The sequence below is a fragment of the Takifugu rubripes genome, chromosome 19 (assembly GCF_901000725.2).
Source record: "Takifugu rubripes chromosome 19, fTakRub1.2, whole genome shotgun sequence".
Taxonomy (NCBI): domain Eukaryota; kingdom Metazoa; phylum Chordata; class Actinopteri; order Tetraodontiformes; family Tetraodontidae; genus Takifugu; species Takifugu rubripes.
The window spans coordinates 15,279,688-15,299,326 of NC_042303.1; the positions used below are offsets into that span (position 1 = coordinate 15,279,688).

General features: G+C 50.6%; 1 protein-coding gene and 2 long non-coding RNA genes across 4 annotated transcripts in view; 1 reads left to right on the plus strand and 2 right to left on the minus strand.

Annotated features, from left to right (window-relative positions):
* Positions 1-9,848, minus strand: part of plxna1b (plexin A1b) — a 122,381-nt gene extending 112,533 nt beyond the window's left edge. The window contains exon 1 of the mRNA XM_029826087.1: positions 9,326-9,848. Within this exon, the coding sequence (XP_029681947.1) occupies positions 9,326-9,419 (94 nt within the window). The 5' untranslated portion in view covers positions 9,420-9,848. The remainder of the gene's footprint in view (positions 1-9,325) is intronic.
* A 75-nt stretch (positions 9,849-9,923) lies between these two features.
* On the minus strand, positions 9,924-13,133 carry LOC115246779 (uncharacterized). 2 transcript variants are annotated; one of them, XR_003885850.1, is made up of 3 exons: positions 12,237-13,133; positions 11,704-12,144; positions 9,924-10,470 (listed from the first exon to the last, which is right to left on the minus strand). It is a non-coding gene; the product is annotated as an uncharacterized lncRNA (long non-coding RNA). The 2 variants fall into 2 exon arrangements; XR_003885851.1 differs by having other exon boundaries at positions 11,704-11,800; positions 12,008-13,133.
* Positions 13,134-18,017: 4,884 nt separating this feature from the next.
* On the plus strand, positions 18,018-19,257 carry LOC115246780 (uncharacterized). Its single transcript, XR_003885852.1, has 3 exons — positions 18,018-18,544; positions 18,818-18,935; positions 19,091-19,257. It is a non-coding gene; the product is annotated as an uncharacterized lncRNA (long non-coding RNA).
* The last annotated feature ends 382 nt before the right edge of the window (positions 19,258-19,639 follow it).

Here is a 19,639-nt window from a genome sequence, read left to right on the forward strand (position 1 = left end):
GTCAGTCAGACAGCGTGACTGTAAATACTGTAAATGTGGATCGTTTACGGTTAAATATCGTTTAGAAATTGCATCAATATTTGGCAAAATCATTGGTTATTGTAAACTTTGAGGGATTTAAAGAGTTTGTGGGTGGACTGATGACCATCGTTGCCAAGACTAGACAAATAGAACGCTAATTCCCTGGAATCACCAGGCTGACGAGTGGGTGAGTTCAATTCCCTCCATTTCTCTGAGACCAAACTTCTCGTCTGTTGAGCTCACCGCCCCCTCCTCACATCTGTCTGGCTCGGAGACCATAAGCCGTAGAGCCGGAGCGACTCCGGCGACGGCAGCTGCTCCGCTCCTGGATTAAAGGTTGACTCAGCAAAGGTTTTGTTTTTCACCACATCTTCAGTTTTCTCGGCCCTGCCAAGAACGGGGAGTTTCTCCCCACAATAACATTGTTTATTATTCCGCCGTGTTTCTGTTTCGAGATCGCGTTGCCAAGTTCCCTCCCTCGCCTCTCTGCTGTCTTATTTTCCCTCCAATGTTTCTGGCCAAGGTGCAGGCGCTGGCATCGTTTTGTTCAGATTTCCCCCATCCCGCCCTTTCACAAATCTTGAGCGCTCGGAGCTTTTATGCTGCTGCCGCAGCTGTGAGCAGACTGGGAGACGTTGGGAAACGTGTCTGCGCCTCGGCCAAGTTTGGATGAGGCTCCGATTGCCGAGGGCACGATTAGGTGTCTCTTGATTTCGCGCCACGTTGCGGGAAGCTCAGCCGTGTCCCGGAGACAAACAAAGCGGCTCGATGTTTTTATATTTGGTTGTTTATAGCTTTGTTTTCCAGCTATGCTGAACAATCATTGATTCCCCAAGAGCCATTTGGACAAACAGTATCCGTCAAATGTCAGAGGGCAACCAGAGAGGGTCGTCTGGTTCACCGGGGGCAATGCCGCGCTCATCTGAAGAGCGGAATGAGGTCACACTCTGGGAAAAAGCCGTGAACTAGCCTTCACGCGGCAGAGACGGAGGGATTCCTGGATCTCAGTGAGAGACACGGATAGAAAGGAAGCACCTCCTCCCAGCTGCCACACATCAGCACATCACACAAGTCACAAGTTACACGCCCCATTTCGTTTGGAATGTGGCGGCCCGGCGAGCAGACTGGTATCGCTGACACATTCCATCGTGTTTGCTCGCTGCTTCATCACATGCTCTGCCTCCTTATCCACCCCAGAAAACCTGCCAGCATGGGGAAAAAATCTGCTGGGGTAAACCGGCTAAGAGACTAAATGTAGGCCGGTGCCTTTATTGCTTTCTTTTTTTTTTTTAATGTGAGAGCATTCTGATGACCTGTATGACAGCCTATGACTGGGTGGAGTGGAGGCTGAGGTCAAAGGTCACCAAACATGAGCGTATCCATCATGGCATAGCAATGTGCAGCTCGTGGTTACAGCCACCTAAACGCCCCTCCCCCGTGCTGCCATGGCTTCTCAGAGGTCCACCCCAGGCTGGTCAAAAGGCAACACAAGGACCCCGGTAATAAAACCTGCACAGCCCCATGCCGCCTTTAAAATAGGGATCAGTCTAACCTCTGACCTTTCCCTAAACAAACCCACCTTAAAGTTTGCAGGCCTTCTCCTCAAAGGCCTTCTCATCTATTCTGAGTTCCAATACACCAACCCCCTTCCCACCATTCCTCCATTGTCCGGTCAGGAGTACTAACTCCAAAGCACCCCCCTGCCCTGCGTGCCTCTCCTCAACAGGGGGGAGAGGTAACTTGAAAACACCCCCACAACTTGTGTGACTGTGGCAAGGAGGGAAACCAGGTCTCCTCAAAAAAATTGGCGCAACCACCGATACTCTGCACAACACGCCATTGAGTGGTTTTCCCCCTAACAAGCAATGTGAGGGAGGAAAAGGAGGGAAACTGGGGTTTTATGGTCTTTGAGCACATGTTTCCACTGAGGGAGCAAAGGAAAAACAACCAGGAGCATCCCAAAAAAAGTGTCTGAAGTTGTGCGAAGTTAGCGAAAGGTGCTCTCAGCTGGGACAAAGAGAACAAATAACATCCAAAAGCTGTTTCGGAACGTCTTGTTTAAGGCTTCCCAGAGCCAAGACGCATTTTGCATGAAATGTCAGCAATAACATTGTTCCGCTGCTGTTTTGAGAGCATTTGCATTGATTTGAAAGAGGTGAGGGTAGAATTACTGGCTAACTGTTGAGCCGGTGAAAAAAGAAAAGTCCCTTGTACATGTGTCTGTGGTCGACATGCTATGCAGTGGCACAATGCCAACACACAATGGAAGCCAGGCGGGCCACTCATCACTTTTCCCTCTTTAACCCTTTGAGAGGAGCACAAAAGAGGGCTGACAAAGAGGCCGCAGAGAGAAAAGGGGGTGGTGGGAGGAGGTGGAGACGCGGGACATTCTATCCGGCTCGGGCGCTCCTTTGAGGGGACAATCAGGTAACATTTGTTGACCACTTGAACGTGAGTCCACAGCAGACATGAGACAATGGGTGCAGGGAATCTCCACAGTTTCTTTCTAACGTATTGCTAACAAGCTACTGTTTACAATATGCTAATAGACATCTTAAATCCTGGAGATATTTGGACATTCCACGGAAGAAACATTACAAAATGGGACGCAACTTTGGCCGGAAGCAGCCAGCGAACATGTATGGGTCCTGCATGGATGTGCGTCCACCGCCTCACTGTCACCGCCACAGCCTCAGGCGCGACACCACTGAACTGTCAGAGCATCCTGCCCCCGTGCTTCCGCTAACATGGGGGTTTTGTTGATGAGCTCGCAACACAGACACAGTAAAGGGGCCAGACAGGGAGCTTGCTGATTTATTGACTTGCCCGTGGCCATGCTTTCCCTGGGCGAAGGGCTCTCTTCAAAGGCCCACCTTCTATTAGTCTTATTTACAGGGCTGGATAGGGCAGACCTGAATTATTTAAGATTTCCTCTTGGTAAATACAACTGGAACCAGGAGGGTGTGCACGTGCGCCTGAAGAAGAGCACATGCTAAAAGCATTAGCGACGGCGTGAACCCGGGAATTGTGGAGTTCGGTGCCATTAACACTAATTGCAACTTTAAATAAATGTGTAAGAACTCTTCGAGCACAAACACTAACACAATCAGTGTACACAAACCTCCTCCATGTCACGTGCACATCAACAACTCACAGCGCTGCCCCCCCCCCCTCTTCTGGATGCAAATGCATGCGCAGGCACACGCAGGCAGTGCGCTGGCTCCGCTCTCACACAGCGGTTCTCATTAGCAAGCCAAACATGCCTGAAGAGGCAGACAGACTCTAGTGAGCATGGTAAACAACCAGTAGGCTCCCTCATCCAAACTGAAACTCTCTGAGCATCAGCATCATCAGCCCGGGTTGATGCTGATGCTCAGAGAGTTTCAGTTTGGATGAGGGACAGACACGAGCCGTTGGTACCGAACCACCGGAATTCAGCGGAGGGGAGTTTTCACGTAACGCGTGGAAAACACTGGCTGAGGGTGTTGGCTCTGACAACTAGAAGACCTTTGAAGGTTCTGGGTTTGAGTCCCGGCCATGGCCGAACTGGTTAGCAGTCTGGGTTTTCTCTCCACGACATGCCGGCGGGCTCATTTTACCTCTCGGTAGAACATTATGGCTGACAATGAACTCATTTCACTCGAGTTAATCCGAGTTAAAGGGACAGAAGGTTGCCAGAGTGTTGCATGCTGGGATAGCCCCTGCAGACCAGCAGGATATAGTGAGAGTCCCAGACACAGTCCAATTTAGACCCTCAGATTGACCTTCAGGGTGTCTCTCTTAAAATTAGAACTCCAAACAAAAACTGTCATTTTGGCGAGCAAATATTCATCATCGCCGTCAATAAATCCAAGCACCAGCATTCCAGGGAATTAGAGAACATCTTTGTATCCTACAGAAACCAACCGCTCTTCTTTACACACCAACAAAGCTCATCAGCAACCACGAACAAAACAAGTCTGTACAAATTTCGCTCCCTAGCAGCAGGCGAGACGGGGCCCATTATCAATTTGCAGGCAGATTAGCAGCCGTGTTTTCTGATTCTGTCAGAAAAGCAGATATTTTTCTATTCCAAGTCATCTCCAGCGAGTGGCCTTTTTAGTGCCTGCTTCAAAAAGCATCCCCCGTACTCCAACAGCTGTCACTTTCAGCAGGCACTGCGGAGGACGGAAGCGGGGGAGGGGTCCTTTGAAGGAATGCTTAAAAGTGGGTGATAAAAATAAACTGGGAAAGAGGAGAAAATTAATTATACATAACAGACAGTTCACTTGGATGAGCACGACAGAGATAGTGGAAGTAAAAAAGCCATTTTCTGGCTGAGGAATTTTCAGCTCTGGCAGCGGTTATATTTATTTAGCCACGTCTGAAGTGAAGGATGCAAGAGGAAACCTTTGAAGAAGGTCAAGGTGTCAAACAACCCAACCCCACCTTTTATTTTAGATTCCCACACAGCCGACAGCAGCACGCGGCCTCTCCGATTCAGATTAAACCCAACCGATTGGCCTCGGAGATGTGACGAAACTCGCAGACGCCTTCAAGATCTCCACCGTTTGGATGGGACCAGATTTCTCTCACTGGCGCCCAGAAATCACCCCCCCCCCCGATATGATTGGTATCACACAAGCACTTTTGCAGTTCAACGCCGCCCTTTGACTCTCAATCCCAGCCTCTTATTCGGGCCAAATGGAGGTCATTCCTATTTGAGCAGTCAGTCAAGACAGGACCGCCAGGTATTGGCGTGCGGGTTTATTTCATATTAAAGCCTGTCGACGCAAAGGCCGCGTGCGTGTGCGCGTGTGGGTGTTTGCAGCCTGGCCCTGGGGCTGCAGCACCACCGCCGGCCCCTCTTTAGTGCGTTTAATATCCCTGCTGCGGCTGCTCGGCTCCTCACCTCGAGGCCTGAACAATCCCAAGAGAGACCAGGGAAAAACACCCAAAAGAGAGAGAGAGAGGGGGAGAGAGCTGGGGAGAGAGAGAGAGAGAGAGCTGGGGAGAGAGAGAGCTGGGGAGAGAGAGAGAGCTGGGGAGAGAGAGAGCTGGGGAGAGAGAGCTGGGGAGAGAGAGAGAGGGGAGAGAGCTGGGAGAGAGAGTAGAGAGAGCTTGGGAGAGAGAGGTAGAGAGAGCTGGGGGAGAGAGGTAGAGGCTGGGGAGAGAGAGAGAGAGAGAGCTGGGAGAGAGAGGTAGAGAGTGGGGGAGAGAGAGTAGAGAGAGCTGGGGAGAAGAGGTAGAGAGAGCTGGGGAGAGAGAGGTAGAGAGAGCTGGGAGAGAGGTAGAGAGATGGGGAGAGAAGGTAGAGAGAGCTGGGGAGAGAGAGGTAAGAGAGCTGGGGAGAGGAGAGAGAGAGAGAGAGAGCTGGGGAGAGAGAGAGAGCGAGAGAGAGCTGGGGAGAGAGAGAGAGAGCTGGGAGAGAGCGAGAGAGAGCTGGGGAGAGAGAGAGCTGGGGAGAGAGAGAGAGAGAGAGAGCTGGGGAGAGAGAGAGCTGGGGAGAGGTGTGACGATGGGGTGGAGGAGCGGAAACACGGGCTGACGTGCTAAATGAAAACTGTTAGCGAAGTTTGATCGTGTTACTTAAGTGTTGACAAAAAGTTGTTTGGAGTCAGACTGTAGTCCGGAATCTGTCATTCCATGGAATCACAACCTTTTGTTGCGGGGCAACGACCCAAGCTGCAGCTTCAGATCCGACGGCATCAGTGGAAACGGGAATCACGAGTGTTCAGCGCGTGCTGGCGTCGGAGCCGATTCCACTCGTGCGTTTCCTGCTGGGACGTTGCAGGGATGATGAGAGGGGGCTCGGTATCCCATCACGCAGATTCCAGGAGGAAATATCCGAGGAGCGTCCTGATGTGGTGGGGAAACGTCTGAAGAATGGAGGGATTTGAAAAGAGGAAGACTGGGGGGAGGACTGAGGTGGAAGGGCTCTTCAGGGGAAAGAGCACGTGACTGAACCAGTGCTGGAGACATTAGGAAAGAATGAGGATAAAAATAAGGAAGAAACGGGGAAGGTGTGGAAGGGCGGAGGCGGCTGTAGACAACAACGGGCTCTTGACCAGAGGGAGGGAACAAACTGGGAGGAGAGCCAGAGAGTCTGGAAGCAGGAGAACCAGGCGGAGGGAGAGAAGGCGAGAAAAAGAGGAAACGCCTGAAGACGAGGTTTTGGTGTCGGTTTAAAATAATGAACGGCGAGAAAGCCGGAATTTAGCCTGAATCCTCCCGTCGGCGGCTGCGTGACGTCTTTCATTATCTCCCGAGACGGAGCGTCGTACGCCACACGGCTCAGTCTGCTCCGTCATCTATCTCCAATCTAATTAGAACTTAAATATGGCGCTCACTGAAAGGTCTGAAGGAATGCGAGGGGGGGGGGGGGGGGAGGACAAAGGCAGCGGGGTGCAAAGTGCATGTGTCAGCCCAGATTCCCAAGTTTGGACATCCCAGCATATTCAGCCAGCCTGCACGGGGGCGAACCCTGAGCATTCAGGACAGCGCCGCTCCATTGTGGAGCAGATCTGTATCATAATTAGGGAAGATTGAGGCAAATTACTTGTAATTTTCTGGCTGAGTTGCCCGCTTTCATGTGAAAAAGGGTCAGATTCCCCCCGCAAAAAGTGATTTTTCTGGGATCCTCGGCTGCGTGAGGCCGGAGCTCTGAGAGGGAGAACTGGAAATCTCAGGAAAACCGAATCATTCCGGCACGCAGGAGCGTCCGGGCACACGCGCGGCCGGCTGCTGTGCACCTCCAGCCCGTGAGGCGGGATGATGTCAGGCTGGTCACCACCTCTAAAACAAACACCCATGTCACAGATGAGCCCCCCCCCCCCCACACACACACACACACACACACACACATCATTTACATAAGAAAGGCGGTCCCACCATTGACCTGTCAATAAGAAGCTGCTGCCTGGCTGGACGAGGCAGAACTGGGTCACGTCTCTGATGATAAAGAGTTCTTCATTTAACACCAGAGTGTTTAAGTGGTGTCACAGGAGATCAGATCCAATAATCAGCAGATGTTGCAGTGATTGTCTGCCCCCCCCTCCCACCCCCTCTCCCCTGGCTAAAACGGCCTCAGCCCCCCCCCCCATCAGGCACAATTCACCAATATATATTTGCCAAACTCTCCAAATGAGTCCAGGGGGTCACGGCGGACGCTCTAATCCGGTTAACCGAGATCGGATTGGGGAGCCAACAGAGGAGCGATGGCCACTGCGCTCTCCACACCCCCAGACATCCCTCATCCCTCCATCCGCCCTCAGAAGGGAAAATTCAATTGCTGCCGAATAACAAAGCTTACAAATTGCCTTTCATTCGTTAGCAGATTAACGCCCTTTTCACACCACCGCAACAAGATTCCTAATTATTCCAAAGCTAATAGGTGGATCGATTTTTTTCTCCCCCATTTTACATCAACCACCCCGCCGTCACCCCTTGGAGAAATCCAACACAACTCCTCCCTCAGGGCCGTTTAGGATCCGGGGCCAGTTTGCGCTCCAGCACGGCAGAAATAAACAAGCGTGGCCGCGGAGGTGCGATGTGAAGCGGCGCAGCCTCCTCCAGGCTCCCCGGGTCCGCGCTCCCAGCCGGGGGAGCGTGGCAGCGCCGCCGATACCTGTAATTACGCACGCTGGTGGAGACGTTCCTCCTCTGAGACCGTGGAGCAGCCGCGGAAACACGCCGGAGTCACCGAAACGCCGTCCGGATGCAGCAGCCGGCGCTTCTGCGGGCTTTAAAAGCACCTTTTTCTCCGTTTACTGCGGCTCCAAACTCACCACCGCTGCAGCAAATCGGAGCTAATTCGCAACCTTTTTTCCCCCCCTGTTCCAACAAGGTGATCAGGGCGAATTCGTTAAAAGGGCACCAAAGTGTGAATCAAAGAACTTCGGAGCCTGAAATGTGCGCAGTTTAACAGCGGAGGCGCGGGAGAGTCTCACCGGGGAGCCCCGGCGAAGACGCCGGCACCGCCGACACGAGTGGCCGGATATGAGCGTTCCTCCGCGGGGTTCTCCTGAACTCCGAGAGCGGGGTGAAAAACACGGTGAACTCAGCACACGGAGCAACGAGGGGAAAGGGGGTGGGTGGGAGGGGGGGACGCAGCCTAAATATTCCACCCGGTTCCTACTAAAAAAAAAAAACTTGCATTTTTTTTCCACGCGGAAAATAAACCCCCGCCGCGTCTGAGTTCATGGCTACTTACGGATTCAGGTGATCCTCCGGGAAGATCTCCTCGCCATGGTTTTAAATTCCAAAACTTGGGGGCATTCCACACGGGTCGCGGAGCGGCGGTGCTTTCTCTCCGACGGCTCCCTGCGTGTGAATGGGGAGGAGAGGAGAGGAATGCAACTCCGACCGGGGGAGGGAGGGAGAGAGAGACGGGGGGAGGAGAAGGGAGGCGATCCGCCGCTGCAGTACCACACCGCGCTCATAGAGGGCGCCCTCGCTCCGGCTCACGCTCCAAGCGGGAGGACGAGTGAGAGTCAGCGGTCAGACAAGATTTCCCCTAGTTTAGGTACTTTAAACTCGTCCACTGCTGCACAATTATTATAGATACTACTTAAATTAAAGATTTGAATTAATCATTTTAAATGTGTGTTTCTTTATTGACCTTTGTATCCGTTTTATATGTTCCAAGAGGCCTTCGACATAGTGGACAAATGAAAATAAAGCATATGTTAAGGTATATATTTGTTCACAGGCACAGAGATTCCTACTGGCATATATATTTGAAACAAAGAACACATACAACGAAAGATATATACTTGATAATGTGCCCCAGCTTTTAATTCATGGCCATATTGTTGAAATTCATCATAGCAGGTTGAAAAAAAGATGGTGATCACTGTTGAGTTTTGAAATTGCCGTTCCTCATTTTATTTTCTTGAAATTTCTGTTTTTACATACCACAGTCAAATCTGTGTCCTTACATCAAGCCCACAGTCCTGCCAGCAAATAATGCTTGGACAGAGGGAGTGACAGCCTCAGGAAAAAGATCATTTAATGCAAAAAACAATAGTTTCTCACGCCTAACGGAAGCATCCTGTCTCTGTTTAGATTGTTTCTTCTTTTTCCTCTCGTGAAAAAAAAAAAGTCTTTGTAATATCATAAAAAAAGAGAAGATATAATTCTGCTTTTGCACCTTTACATCCAAGAGAAAAACAGAATCAAAGACACAAAATTACGAGAAAAGAAAACTGTGTGTTTATTTACTGCAGAACGCTGCTGTCTGCAGGAACAAAGCAGAAACCCTCACATGATGGCAGGAAGTTCAGGGAGACTTCAACATGAAAACAAAACCATAGACAAATCTTACCTGCAAACATCATTTGTCCTGAAGCGAATGACGACGTTTCGGTTTTTAGGTTTGCTAACGCCAGCGGGTGAGTTCGAGCATTTACAGGAAACATCAGAAGGTATTGTAAGACAGAGCGGGGCCGTGACGTCGCAGGAAAACATCGAAGAGAATACTTCCTGTAATTGAGGATTAAAATAGAAGTTGCCCTCAGACAATGAGAGACAGGTTTAGTCGTGAGTCAAACAAGTCGGGCTCCTAATTAAATGAGGAGGCCCCGGGCCCCTCTGTCGTGTCCTATCAGCCGACACGTTCACACTAACGTACAGTGAATGTCACTCGGAAGACAGATCCTGGATATAAAGCTGCGCCCCAAAGGCCATGCGGACAACTTTTAATTCTTCCTGATCATCTGCAAACAGAACGACGGGTAATATTTGGGCCACCCGCCATCACCCGGGGCGTAAACTGGATGTAAGGTTTGGAAAAACATGTCAGCGTCTCAGGTTAGTAAAGTGGAGAGCTGCAGGGCCGAGGTGAAGGGGGCAAGAAGCTCCTACACTGTGTGTGTGGCTGTGTGTGTGTGTGTGTGTGTGTGTGGGGGGGGGGGGTGTTCTCAGAGTTAGGGTGAATGCAGATTTTTAAATCAGGAAAGATAAAAAAAAAAGAAAAAAGTGCGTGTTATGTGAATAAAAGAGCTGAATTTCTGCGCCTGCCAGAAAATTTCCCCTGAGTCCATCGCACCGCCCGGCTTGCAGTGATTCTCAAACGCTCACTGTTTGCAATTAGAAATGGTTGGTTTGGCCATAGTAATAATCAGAGATTAGCCTCAGTTACCACGTGAAAGGCCTCTGGACAAAGCCGTTCCCCATCTCACAATGAAACACCGACGCATCGATTAGCTTTGACCCGGCGCGGCTCGCGTCGGGCCCGTTCCACTTCAGGACCGTTTTATAGAGTCTGAGACGAACACGAACTCAAGTTTGGCTGTAAAGTCCAGGTGCCGAGATTTTTATCTTCAGAACCACATTTTAGGTGTAGCAGACAGTCATGAGCTGTGGGCGAGCACGATTCCATCCTTCCGCACGCATCGCTGAGCATCCAGCGCGCGAGGTCTGGCTGCAGCTCGGAGTGAGTCAACAGCTTGGCAGGAGTGAATACCTGTCCTGGAAGAAGAAAAGGACAGTGCTAGTAGAGGAGGGCCTGTATTAGCCAGTAGCATGCTAATGTTATTGTGTGTTATCAGAGATCGGTTAGCTCTGGTTTCTACAACTTAAAAACTTTTAAAACTAATACTTTAATTCTTAAAACCTTTAGGCCTCATAAACCTTTAGAAGAATCTACGCAAGGTTTTGAACAGATTCTAATCAGATTTGAGTCATCAGGTGAAATGGAGCCGTCTCGCTAACCTGAGGTGGCGTGGCTCCGACCGAACAGGTAATCGGCCGTTAATTAGCCAACAACAGGACGGCTGGGAAGTGCTCCGCAGGACAGTTTCAGGATATCATCTGTCTAAACCTGTCTGATCTGTTTGCACAGTCACTCTAATCCCATTTCACCTCTCAGGATCTGAGACCCTTAATGGAGCGGCGCCATCTGTGCGCGTCGCCGACAGACGGATCAGATCAGATAAGGGCTTGGGATGTTTGTTTACAGATGAAGTATGCACGAGTCAAGGCTGCAAAATGCTGTTTGCTCCGCGGAGGGGTTGAAAATGCCCAACGAAACACCAAAGATTAGCACACCTCTTCATTTCTGGGCCAGTCGGTGGTGTTCAGCTGCACAGATGAATCGTTTGTCAATTAGCTTATAATGCTCTTGACCCTCGGTGCCGCCTGTGGCCGGCGACCCGATCGGGGTGGACCGGGACAGCCCTCAGCGACCCAGGAAATGGACAGATCAAAGTTCCTCATTAAAGTCATTACTTTAACACAAGTTAGCATCTTTGTTCATCTGCTGCAGGACAAACGTCAATAAGGTGACAGATGTCCACAGCAGAGAGCAGCAAAGAGTTATTAAGTCATTAATGTCCAGATGGCTTTAAACAAGTCAAAAAAAAAAACTGGCTCTGACCACGGAAGGCAACACTCAGAAGCTGAGGTGGAGCAGATGGAAGCCTTCCGGAACCTGAGCATCCCGCATACCTCGTATCGGAAAAGGAAACATCTCCACGTAATGTGGGTTAATTATTCATCCAAAGTACATTTCAGTTGTGGGAAGCCTAAAGAGACTCTGGAGACTTGTTCCTTAAATTGCCAGAGCCTCATAGGCGGGCTCGTTGGCCGTGATTTAATGTGCATCTCTTCACAGACCCCAGTTATCAATTAACTGTAAGCGTACACCACCGGGGAGATCCTCAGTCATGTCCGCCGCTTTAACATCCATTAGACGTGAATCACCTGTCTTCAGCGGAGCTCCTCAGCCGCGTCACCTCCTCCTCTGGGCCGTGGCGTCCTCCTCGACAGGTGCCACAACAAGGCCGCGCGTGCGGTCGGGCTGTCAAAACAGGCATTAAGTGAAGCATTTCCTGGAATTCAAGCACCTGGACTGATTGATGGAATAAGTTGGTCAGAGCGTCAAGGTTAATTAGCGGCGCAGGTTGATGATGTGTGACGAAAACACTGCGATCAGGCCAAATCGGCACCTAATGAGCAGGTTGTTTATGTCAGGGCGCCATCACACGTGCACGTGGCCTTTCCTCACCAGGCTGTGAGGGAGGGGATGACTGGGACGCACCAGGCGTTTGAGGTCAAAATATTCCATGTTTTAGTTTTTTCCCTCATCGATTGTTTTCCTCGGGACAATAAGGACAGAGGAAGGAAAACAAGACTTCTGTCGAGCTGAAAATATGAAAGAAAAACCCCCACAGATGCATGAAAACATCAACGAAAGTGATTGTGAATCCTCTTGGTGGTCTCTGAAGGGCTTTTACATCAAAGACGCTCCTGCTCTCGGGGACGTTCTGGTCCAGATCCGGTGCATCCCAACATCCGTGTCCAGCCGTTGCTCCGCGCCAGGCTTCAGCTCTGTTTTCTTCATATCTTGGCTTCAGCTTTGTCTGGGCAGGAAGTTCCTGGTGTTTATGATGGAGGTCTGGCATCCGGGCCGCTCTCAGAGCTGTAATCACATTACACACACACACACTCACACACATCTCTGATGGATTGTTTTGCCTCTTGACCGCCAAGACGGAGCGGAGCGGCGCTCAGAAAGGCCGCTGCGTTCCTTCTGCGGCGCTGCATTACCTGCAGTTTCATCAGCGTGTTTATCCGAGGCTGTTGCCACTCACAGCCCGGCTGCTGCCAGGTCCCCCGGCCCTCCTCGGGACTCTAAAGCTCGGGCCCCTCTCGTCCTTGACAGAGGAGCGTGTCAGCGCCGCGCAGTAATTATACCAGGGGTGACGTCTCCACTTTCTGCTGAATTATTGAGAAGGTGGAGGCAGCGCGAGCGCCTGTGGACGGAGGCCGAGCCGCGCCGGAGTCACAGGCAGCTCAGGCTCGAATGAATTCCACAAACGCAGAATCCGGCGGCAGTGTAGCAGACGTTCAGTCTCTTCCCTTATTCCTGTTATTCCGCGAAGGGAATCAAAGAGGTGACGCGGCCGCCGGGGATCGATGCGGTCTGCAGCAGGTACCGCGATAACGCCGGCAGAACAAAAAAAGCTCTTTCATGGAGTTCCTGCTCTAAACTCACCTCTTCATTTCTTAGTTGCCATGGCACCACGAGGGTTATAGATCACACACGGCTGCTCCGCGGAAGGAAGGAACAGGCACTAAATATTAAAGTTTGTCTTCAGGTGTGTGTGTTCCAGGCACTGGAGCATCCATGGAGGAGCAGGAGGAGGAGGAGCAGGAGGAGCAGGAACAGGAGGAGGAAGAGGAGGAGGAGGAGGAGGAGGAGGAGGAGGACGAGGACAAGGAGGAGGACAAGGAGGAGGAGGACATTCCATTCAAAGCTGGATGACCTCATGATGGATGCAATCAGTCAAATCAAAAGTCCTCAGAGGATTTTGGATTTATTTACTTACTGGACCTTCGGGGGGGGGGGGGGGGGGGGGCTCAGTCCGGTGCCTCCCTGACAGAGTGCTGAACGGCCCCTAACTCACAGCTGTCCTGGAGTCAGTCAGCCGAGCACATCCAGGGCCTGCAGGAAAACCACGATAGGCTGGGACGCCAAGATGTGCCTGGCAGTGCAATTTTCCTGCAGGAGGAGATAGAGGGACAACAAGTTATTTAAATGCTAAACAATGCGACCTGTTGCGGCACCTCTTCACAGCTCGCTGATGAGTCTCCGGCTGCAGCGGCCGTTCCAGGAAGCTCCAAACGGGGATTTATGCAATTACCGTGTTGCTTATTGGCTAAAACGGCAGACGGAGATGACAGACTTGCTTTTAGCGTTCATTTTGTTGTACATTTTCCAATATAAGTTAGCACTTTGTGACTTTAAAGTGTTACATAAGCCGACGCTGACAGTGACTGATCGAACCCACTGAAATTGGGAGCTTTTTCTACGTTGATTCAAGCATTTCGCTGCAACCCCCCCCCCCCCCCCCCCCCCCAGAAGCTCCTTTGCCCTGTTTCCTTAATCATGACCAAATAAACAAGTTCTGAAATGTCTCACCAGGTTATATTTCAGAAATCATAATTATGGAAGCGTCTCAGGGCTGTTGAAGATGCGCCAGAGTCGGCTGCATTCAGGAACCCTGTTGAAATGAACGGCCTCGTTTCACTTGGGATGAAAGCGAACACCAGCGTCTCTCCGATCTCCTGTCATGTCCCGGTGAATCCGACACAATTCCAGCTTGAAAAGACTAAAACTGCTCTAAAGAGGTGGTGAAATCCTTTGCAGACATATGAAACAGATCTCAGATTGGGATTCCTGCACAGCCATCCTGCAGAATAAAACTCAGCCTATGGAATTCTAAAAGAGGAAGGAAGGAAAAAGATCAGTGATGGCGGTGTTTACTCGCTGCGTCCTGGCCGGTTTGTGGTATTAAAGAAGCTTTTGAAGCCGTGGTAAAGTTCATTGCTTTGACTTAATTCCCTTCCAGTGGCTCTTAAGAAGTTTGGAGTGTCCCCAGGGGCCCTTTTATCAGGGACACTGCTCCGTGTTTTCAGCCACCGTATCTTAGCCCCAGGCAACAGGTAGCCATAATTCCAGTGGAAAATACTCTCCACCAGAGGATTTACTTGATTTCCAGTCAGGAGGAACGAGCTAATCTGGTCCAGGTGAGAAATGGATGTGCTTGGCTTCTTCGGGGGCGTTCTTTAAGGTCCAACGAGTGAGAGTGACGTTGACGTCATCAAACCAATTAAAAACAGTGAAATGTGAAGAGGGTTTGTTCCATTTGAGCTCAAAGAATGAAATGAAACAATTCACCCTGTCCTTCATTTTCCCTCCCTCCGCGAGCGTAGGTGTGACAGGAAAGGACAGGAATGAAAAGCCGTGGGTGTACTGAGGCGTCGGTACAAACCAGCCGAGCCTCCTCTAACTGTGTTTACTCGCCGCGCGAGGCAGAAATTGCTTCTGGATTCATTTCTGGAAAATGAACGAGGGCGACAAGATAGGATCCCCGACGCTCGTGTGAAATGCAGGCAGGTAATCAAGACAAAGGAATTACACCAAGCTCTATTCAGAAACCTCTCCATCTCATAGCCTCCCTCCCTCCCTCTCTCTCACACACACACACACACACACACGCAGCTACAAACATACTTATCTAATGACCTCGTTCACATAGTAAAGTTATCCCCATTTGACACAGCTAATTGGTCTGTGTGTCAGAGGATGTTTAGTGGCTTAGGAAATCACATCTGCCCATTGATTTCCCTCCCCCACACCCCCTCCATCAGACGCCGCACGGCTTAATCCAGTCTACAACTCTATTGTGGTGAATCCTCGACGGATTCTCAGGCTGAAGAGGAGGTGAGAACGAAAGAGCGAGGGCCAGAAGAGAAAAAGAGAGGGAGAAACAAGCGATGAGGAGGCGCTGGGGACGAGGGAGGCAAGTCGGGGACGCAGATTTGTGCGCGCTCGCGAGAGAGAAATCAAACAACTGCAGAGATGCAATCAGAGGGACTGTGGCGCGGAGCGGCGAGCGCAGCTGAGCTCCTGATCCGTGTTTAAAGGCAGAGGGCTGTCGTGCAGCTGCACGCCTTCCCAAGATGCATCTCGTGTAGGTGCTGAGCCGCTGTGCCATCTGAAGCATGCGAGGTTCTGCTGTGACATCTGTTCCCGGCTTCAGGCTCGTCTGCCTGGGGAGGGATCCTCCATTTTACTGACTTTCCTGAATGTCACGATATTTATTTACCTCCTGCGTCTCAGCGCTCAACACTGATTTACATTAGGGTCATGACACAGGTGGTCAGGCTCGGTGGGGGGTAGGAAAACACTATTAGTTTAATTAGTCAGTTTAGTCAACATAGTTCTTAATCTTTATTGATGACCTGATTTAACCCATGTGGTGTTCCTCAGAGGTCAAACCACGTCCCCTAAGTCTGCAAAGTCCTCTCGTGTGTGTTTGTGTGTGTGTGTGTGTGTGTGTGTGTGTGTGTGTGTGTGTGTGTGTGTGTGTGTGTGTGAGAGAGGGAGAGAGTGTTGGATACAAATGACAGTCATTCATCTGGGTCACGTGCGCCATCGTCCAAGGTTAAAGACATGACTGACCTCACTTTTAAGTACCTGGAAACAAAGTGGCCGTGCACGTTGGTGCACGTCTGCCACAGGGCTGCACAGACACGTTCCTGAGCTGCTCGTCGAACGCGCAAAGCTGGAAGTCAAAGTGCATCAATCAGCAGCCTCCTGTCTCAGGTGGCGGCGCCTCCGCCGCACCTGGAGCGATGGACGACGCTGAGTCGGCGCTCCGCACCAGCTTCAACCGCTTCCATCCATCCCCGAAAAAGTCACTCAACGCCAAACCCCATTTGCCTTCCCGCCCAAACTCCCGTCCCTCGCCGCTCCATCCGTCCGCCCCCTGTTTCCTAATAAACGTGGAAATAGCGAGAACACAGCTCTCTGTAATTCGGCATTTTTATTTTTTCGGGACTCATCAGACTCTGCGTGTGCGCTTTGAGATAACATATCGAGCTTTTGCAAGGAATTCCTTGTCTTGGGAGAAGAGAGAGAGGGAGGAGAGAGAAATAATAAGCTCTCTGAAGTATAGCGCGCACATTTCAGATGTCTGAATCCAGGGTCGGGCGACCAATTACACCAAATGTTCCCGGTCACACTTCCTGTTGTTGCAAGCGCACAAACACGAACAACAGCGCAGGTCCGTCCGAGCCTCTTGTGTTTGTGTACATGTCAACCCACCCCGTACAAGTTGGAAATTATTCTCCCTTTGATGACCTTTTCCCTTTGATCTGCACTCAACAGGATTTTTTATTTTTTTTCCTGCGCGACACAAAGCCGCACACATGATTGATAATGCATGCGTGTTCGGCTGGCTCCTGGCACACGGCTTTGATCTCGGGCTGTTCGGGGTAAGAGGAGATGATAAAATGTAGGGCAGACACAGTTACAGGGAACTAACGGGGGGGCCTGGAAAACATGGCGAGAGCCGGCGCTGTGACTGACACACAAAGACGTGGAATTCATACGGGCAACCCCCCAACCCCCACCCGCCTCCCTTACTGGAATGGAACCAGCAACTTCAGAGTGTGAACGCAACACAGTTCGAATCTACCGTCACACACGAGTTTAGCTACGGTCCACAAAAAAAAAAAAAAGGACTCTAAGCTCCGAAACTCGTGTCTTTTTTACTGTCACCAGTTGTTATCTCTGTGTCACAGTGTTGCATGTATTATTCATTTAGCAACAAGCAGGATGTCGGGCCTTGTCAAGAACTGAACCCAGCAAAGTGGTGGTGGGGGAGGGGAAGGTGGGGAAGAAGAGGGGAAGGTAGAGCAGCCTGATGAGGACGGGACTCTCTGGAGCAAACAGACACGGCCAGTGTGTCCTGAGAGACGGAGATAAAAGAATGGATTTCTCTTGGCCTGGATGGGGCTCTTTTAGGCAGTGGTTCTAGCATCATCCCGCCCCTGCTCTGCCTCTCAGCTACATGTGAAGCGTCGCCTCCTTCGTCACGGTCCAACAAAAGCTGGAACCGTTTTTGTTCTCGTAGGAGGTTCCACTTCTGCTGGCGCTACAGTGTTGCTCTGCCATTTTTCTACAGCAGCCTCAAATGGACAAACAGGATATTTATGTCCTCTGGGAGCTAACCTCCCCCTCCCGCCCAGCCTGGCAGGTCTGGTAATTGTTGCAATGCTTATTCTCACCACTAGATGCCGCCAATTCTAGCACACTCTCTAAATACAAGGCCAAACTCAAGCATGTACAGAAACTTCCAGAACTTTACGTGCGACTTGTTGCATCTAAATGAACTTTAGGTGGGAATGGAGGCCTATAGAAGCATGTGACCGGAAGGTGGTTGGTTCCAACCCCTGGCACTTAACCCCCAAATGCTCCCCTGGGACTGCACAGTGGCTTCCCACCTCTCCCCAAGGAGCATTTAAATGCAGCAAAGTTATTTCACATATGGGATAAAAACAGTATGGAAACAAGCATTCAGACTTTTTGGGTTGTTCCAGAACCATTGTTGGTTTAGGCCCTTGAGAGCCACACGACCCCCTTAGAAACGGCCCCCTTAGGAACAACCCATCAGCCCGCACCAGAACCAGCTTTTAGAGTCTCCGTGGACTCTGAATGTGAAGTAGTTTTGCAGCCGCATCCCTGAAAGAAATTTGAGCAGAATATTTAAGCAGTTGCCTTCTGAGATTGGTTCTCCTCTCTAATCTTCAACAGCAATCTGACTGGCATTCCCTCTATCTCCGGAGCCGTCACTCAGGAGACGTTTGTGGTTGAAAGAGTCGTGACACTTGGTCAAAATGAACCATTACTCTGAAATTGGGTTTGGAAGCTTCCCACAGGAGCGAGGATGGGAGGAGCGGGACAGCAGAGGTTAAAAAAGTGAGGAGAGGAATGTGGAACGGATCTCTCAGGAGAGGCTCGGACAGAGGGAGGGGAAGCAGGTGGATGAAAAAGTAGGAGGTGAAGACTCCTGGATGGAAATGATTAAAATTGAGCCTGAAGGAAAAGGGAAATTAAAGGTGGTTCCACTCACACAGGCTGGACTGGGCTGAATCTCAAAGACCCGGAACTCCACGAGCTGTGTGCAACAGGGCCGAGGTCACACCGTTGACACCTGATACAACTTCCTCTTTTGTCGGGATCTAGATTCAGGTGAACAATTAGTGGTGTTACCGGAGACTTTTACGAGCTGTAAAACTCTACCTGCCCATTTCATAAAGGATACAGCAGGCAGAGATGCACTGAGCCTGGTCCTGCTCAAGGTTTCTGCCTGTTAAAAAGAAGGGGGGGTTCTTGTTGCTGAAGCTTGTTCAGGGTTCAGGCTTTGGGTTTGTAAAGGTGCTTAGAAACTGTCACCTCTACAGACTCTACACTCTACAAAGTTAAATTGTATTTAGTTTTATTGTTGTTGTTGTTTTGTGATAGCGAACAAAAACAGGAGAAGAAGAGCAGGAGGCGCGGCGCTCAAAGCAGGAATGGTCAGTTGTGATCAGCCCGACTCTCCTGACAGATGACATTTGAGCAAACAACAGCCAGCGCCGCTGTGAGTAAAAGCAGGGCCCAGGGGAGGGGCCGACCCCCGACCATGTGGCCCATCCTGCCCTTCCGCCACCGAGAGCGGAGGCACGTCAGCACAATCACATTATGGCTGATAAATGCCCGGCTTGTGTCAGAATATGTGTGGCTTCTTTATAACAGCGGCCCGCCGCGATGCCCGATTTCTAAAAAAAACACCGACTTGTGACCGGAGACGAAGCTACGGCCGGTTGCGTGTGCGCGAGGGAGGCCGGCACATGATCGTTATGCCCCTGAGCGAGGCTGAAGATGGCTGCGCTGGTGAGGACAGGGGACAATAGAATTCCAGGGTCCACAGGACATGATTTCTGACTGCGCGCCCAGAAAAACGGAGCCTGGTGGTCTGTTTCATCAGCAGACCGGGTGAAACAAGCACATGAGATCATATTTGAGGCGGAGGCTCCTAGTTGTCAGATGGAATTACAGTACTCAATTTAATTACGTGTTGTAATCAGATTACCTTTTTTTAGCTGCATATGACTGTATGTTTGTTACTGATAAACACATACAGTTGAGATCTTAATGAAACATGATTTAAGATGCTAGTTTGGGGCAGATTGTGCATTTTGATCGTGGCCGCTACCATTAGATGTTACTGGAAGGTCTTGAGGTAAACTTACGTTAGCACGTTAGCGGCAGACTTGTATATTTCGCCTGTGAGGCCTCACGTGG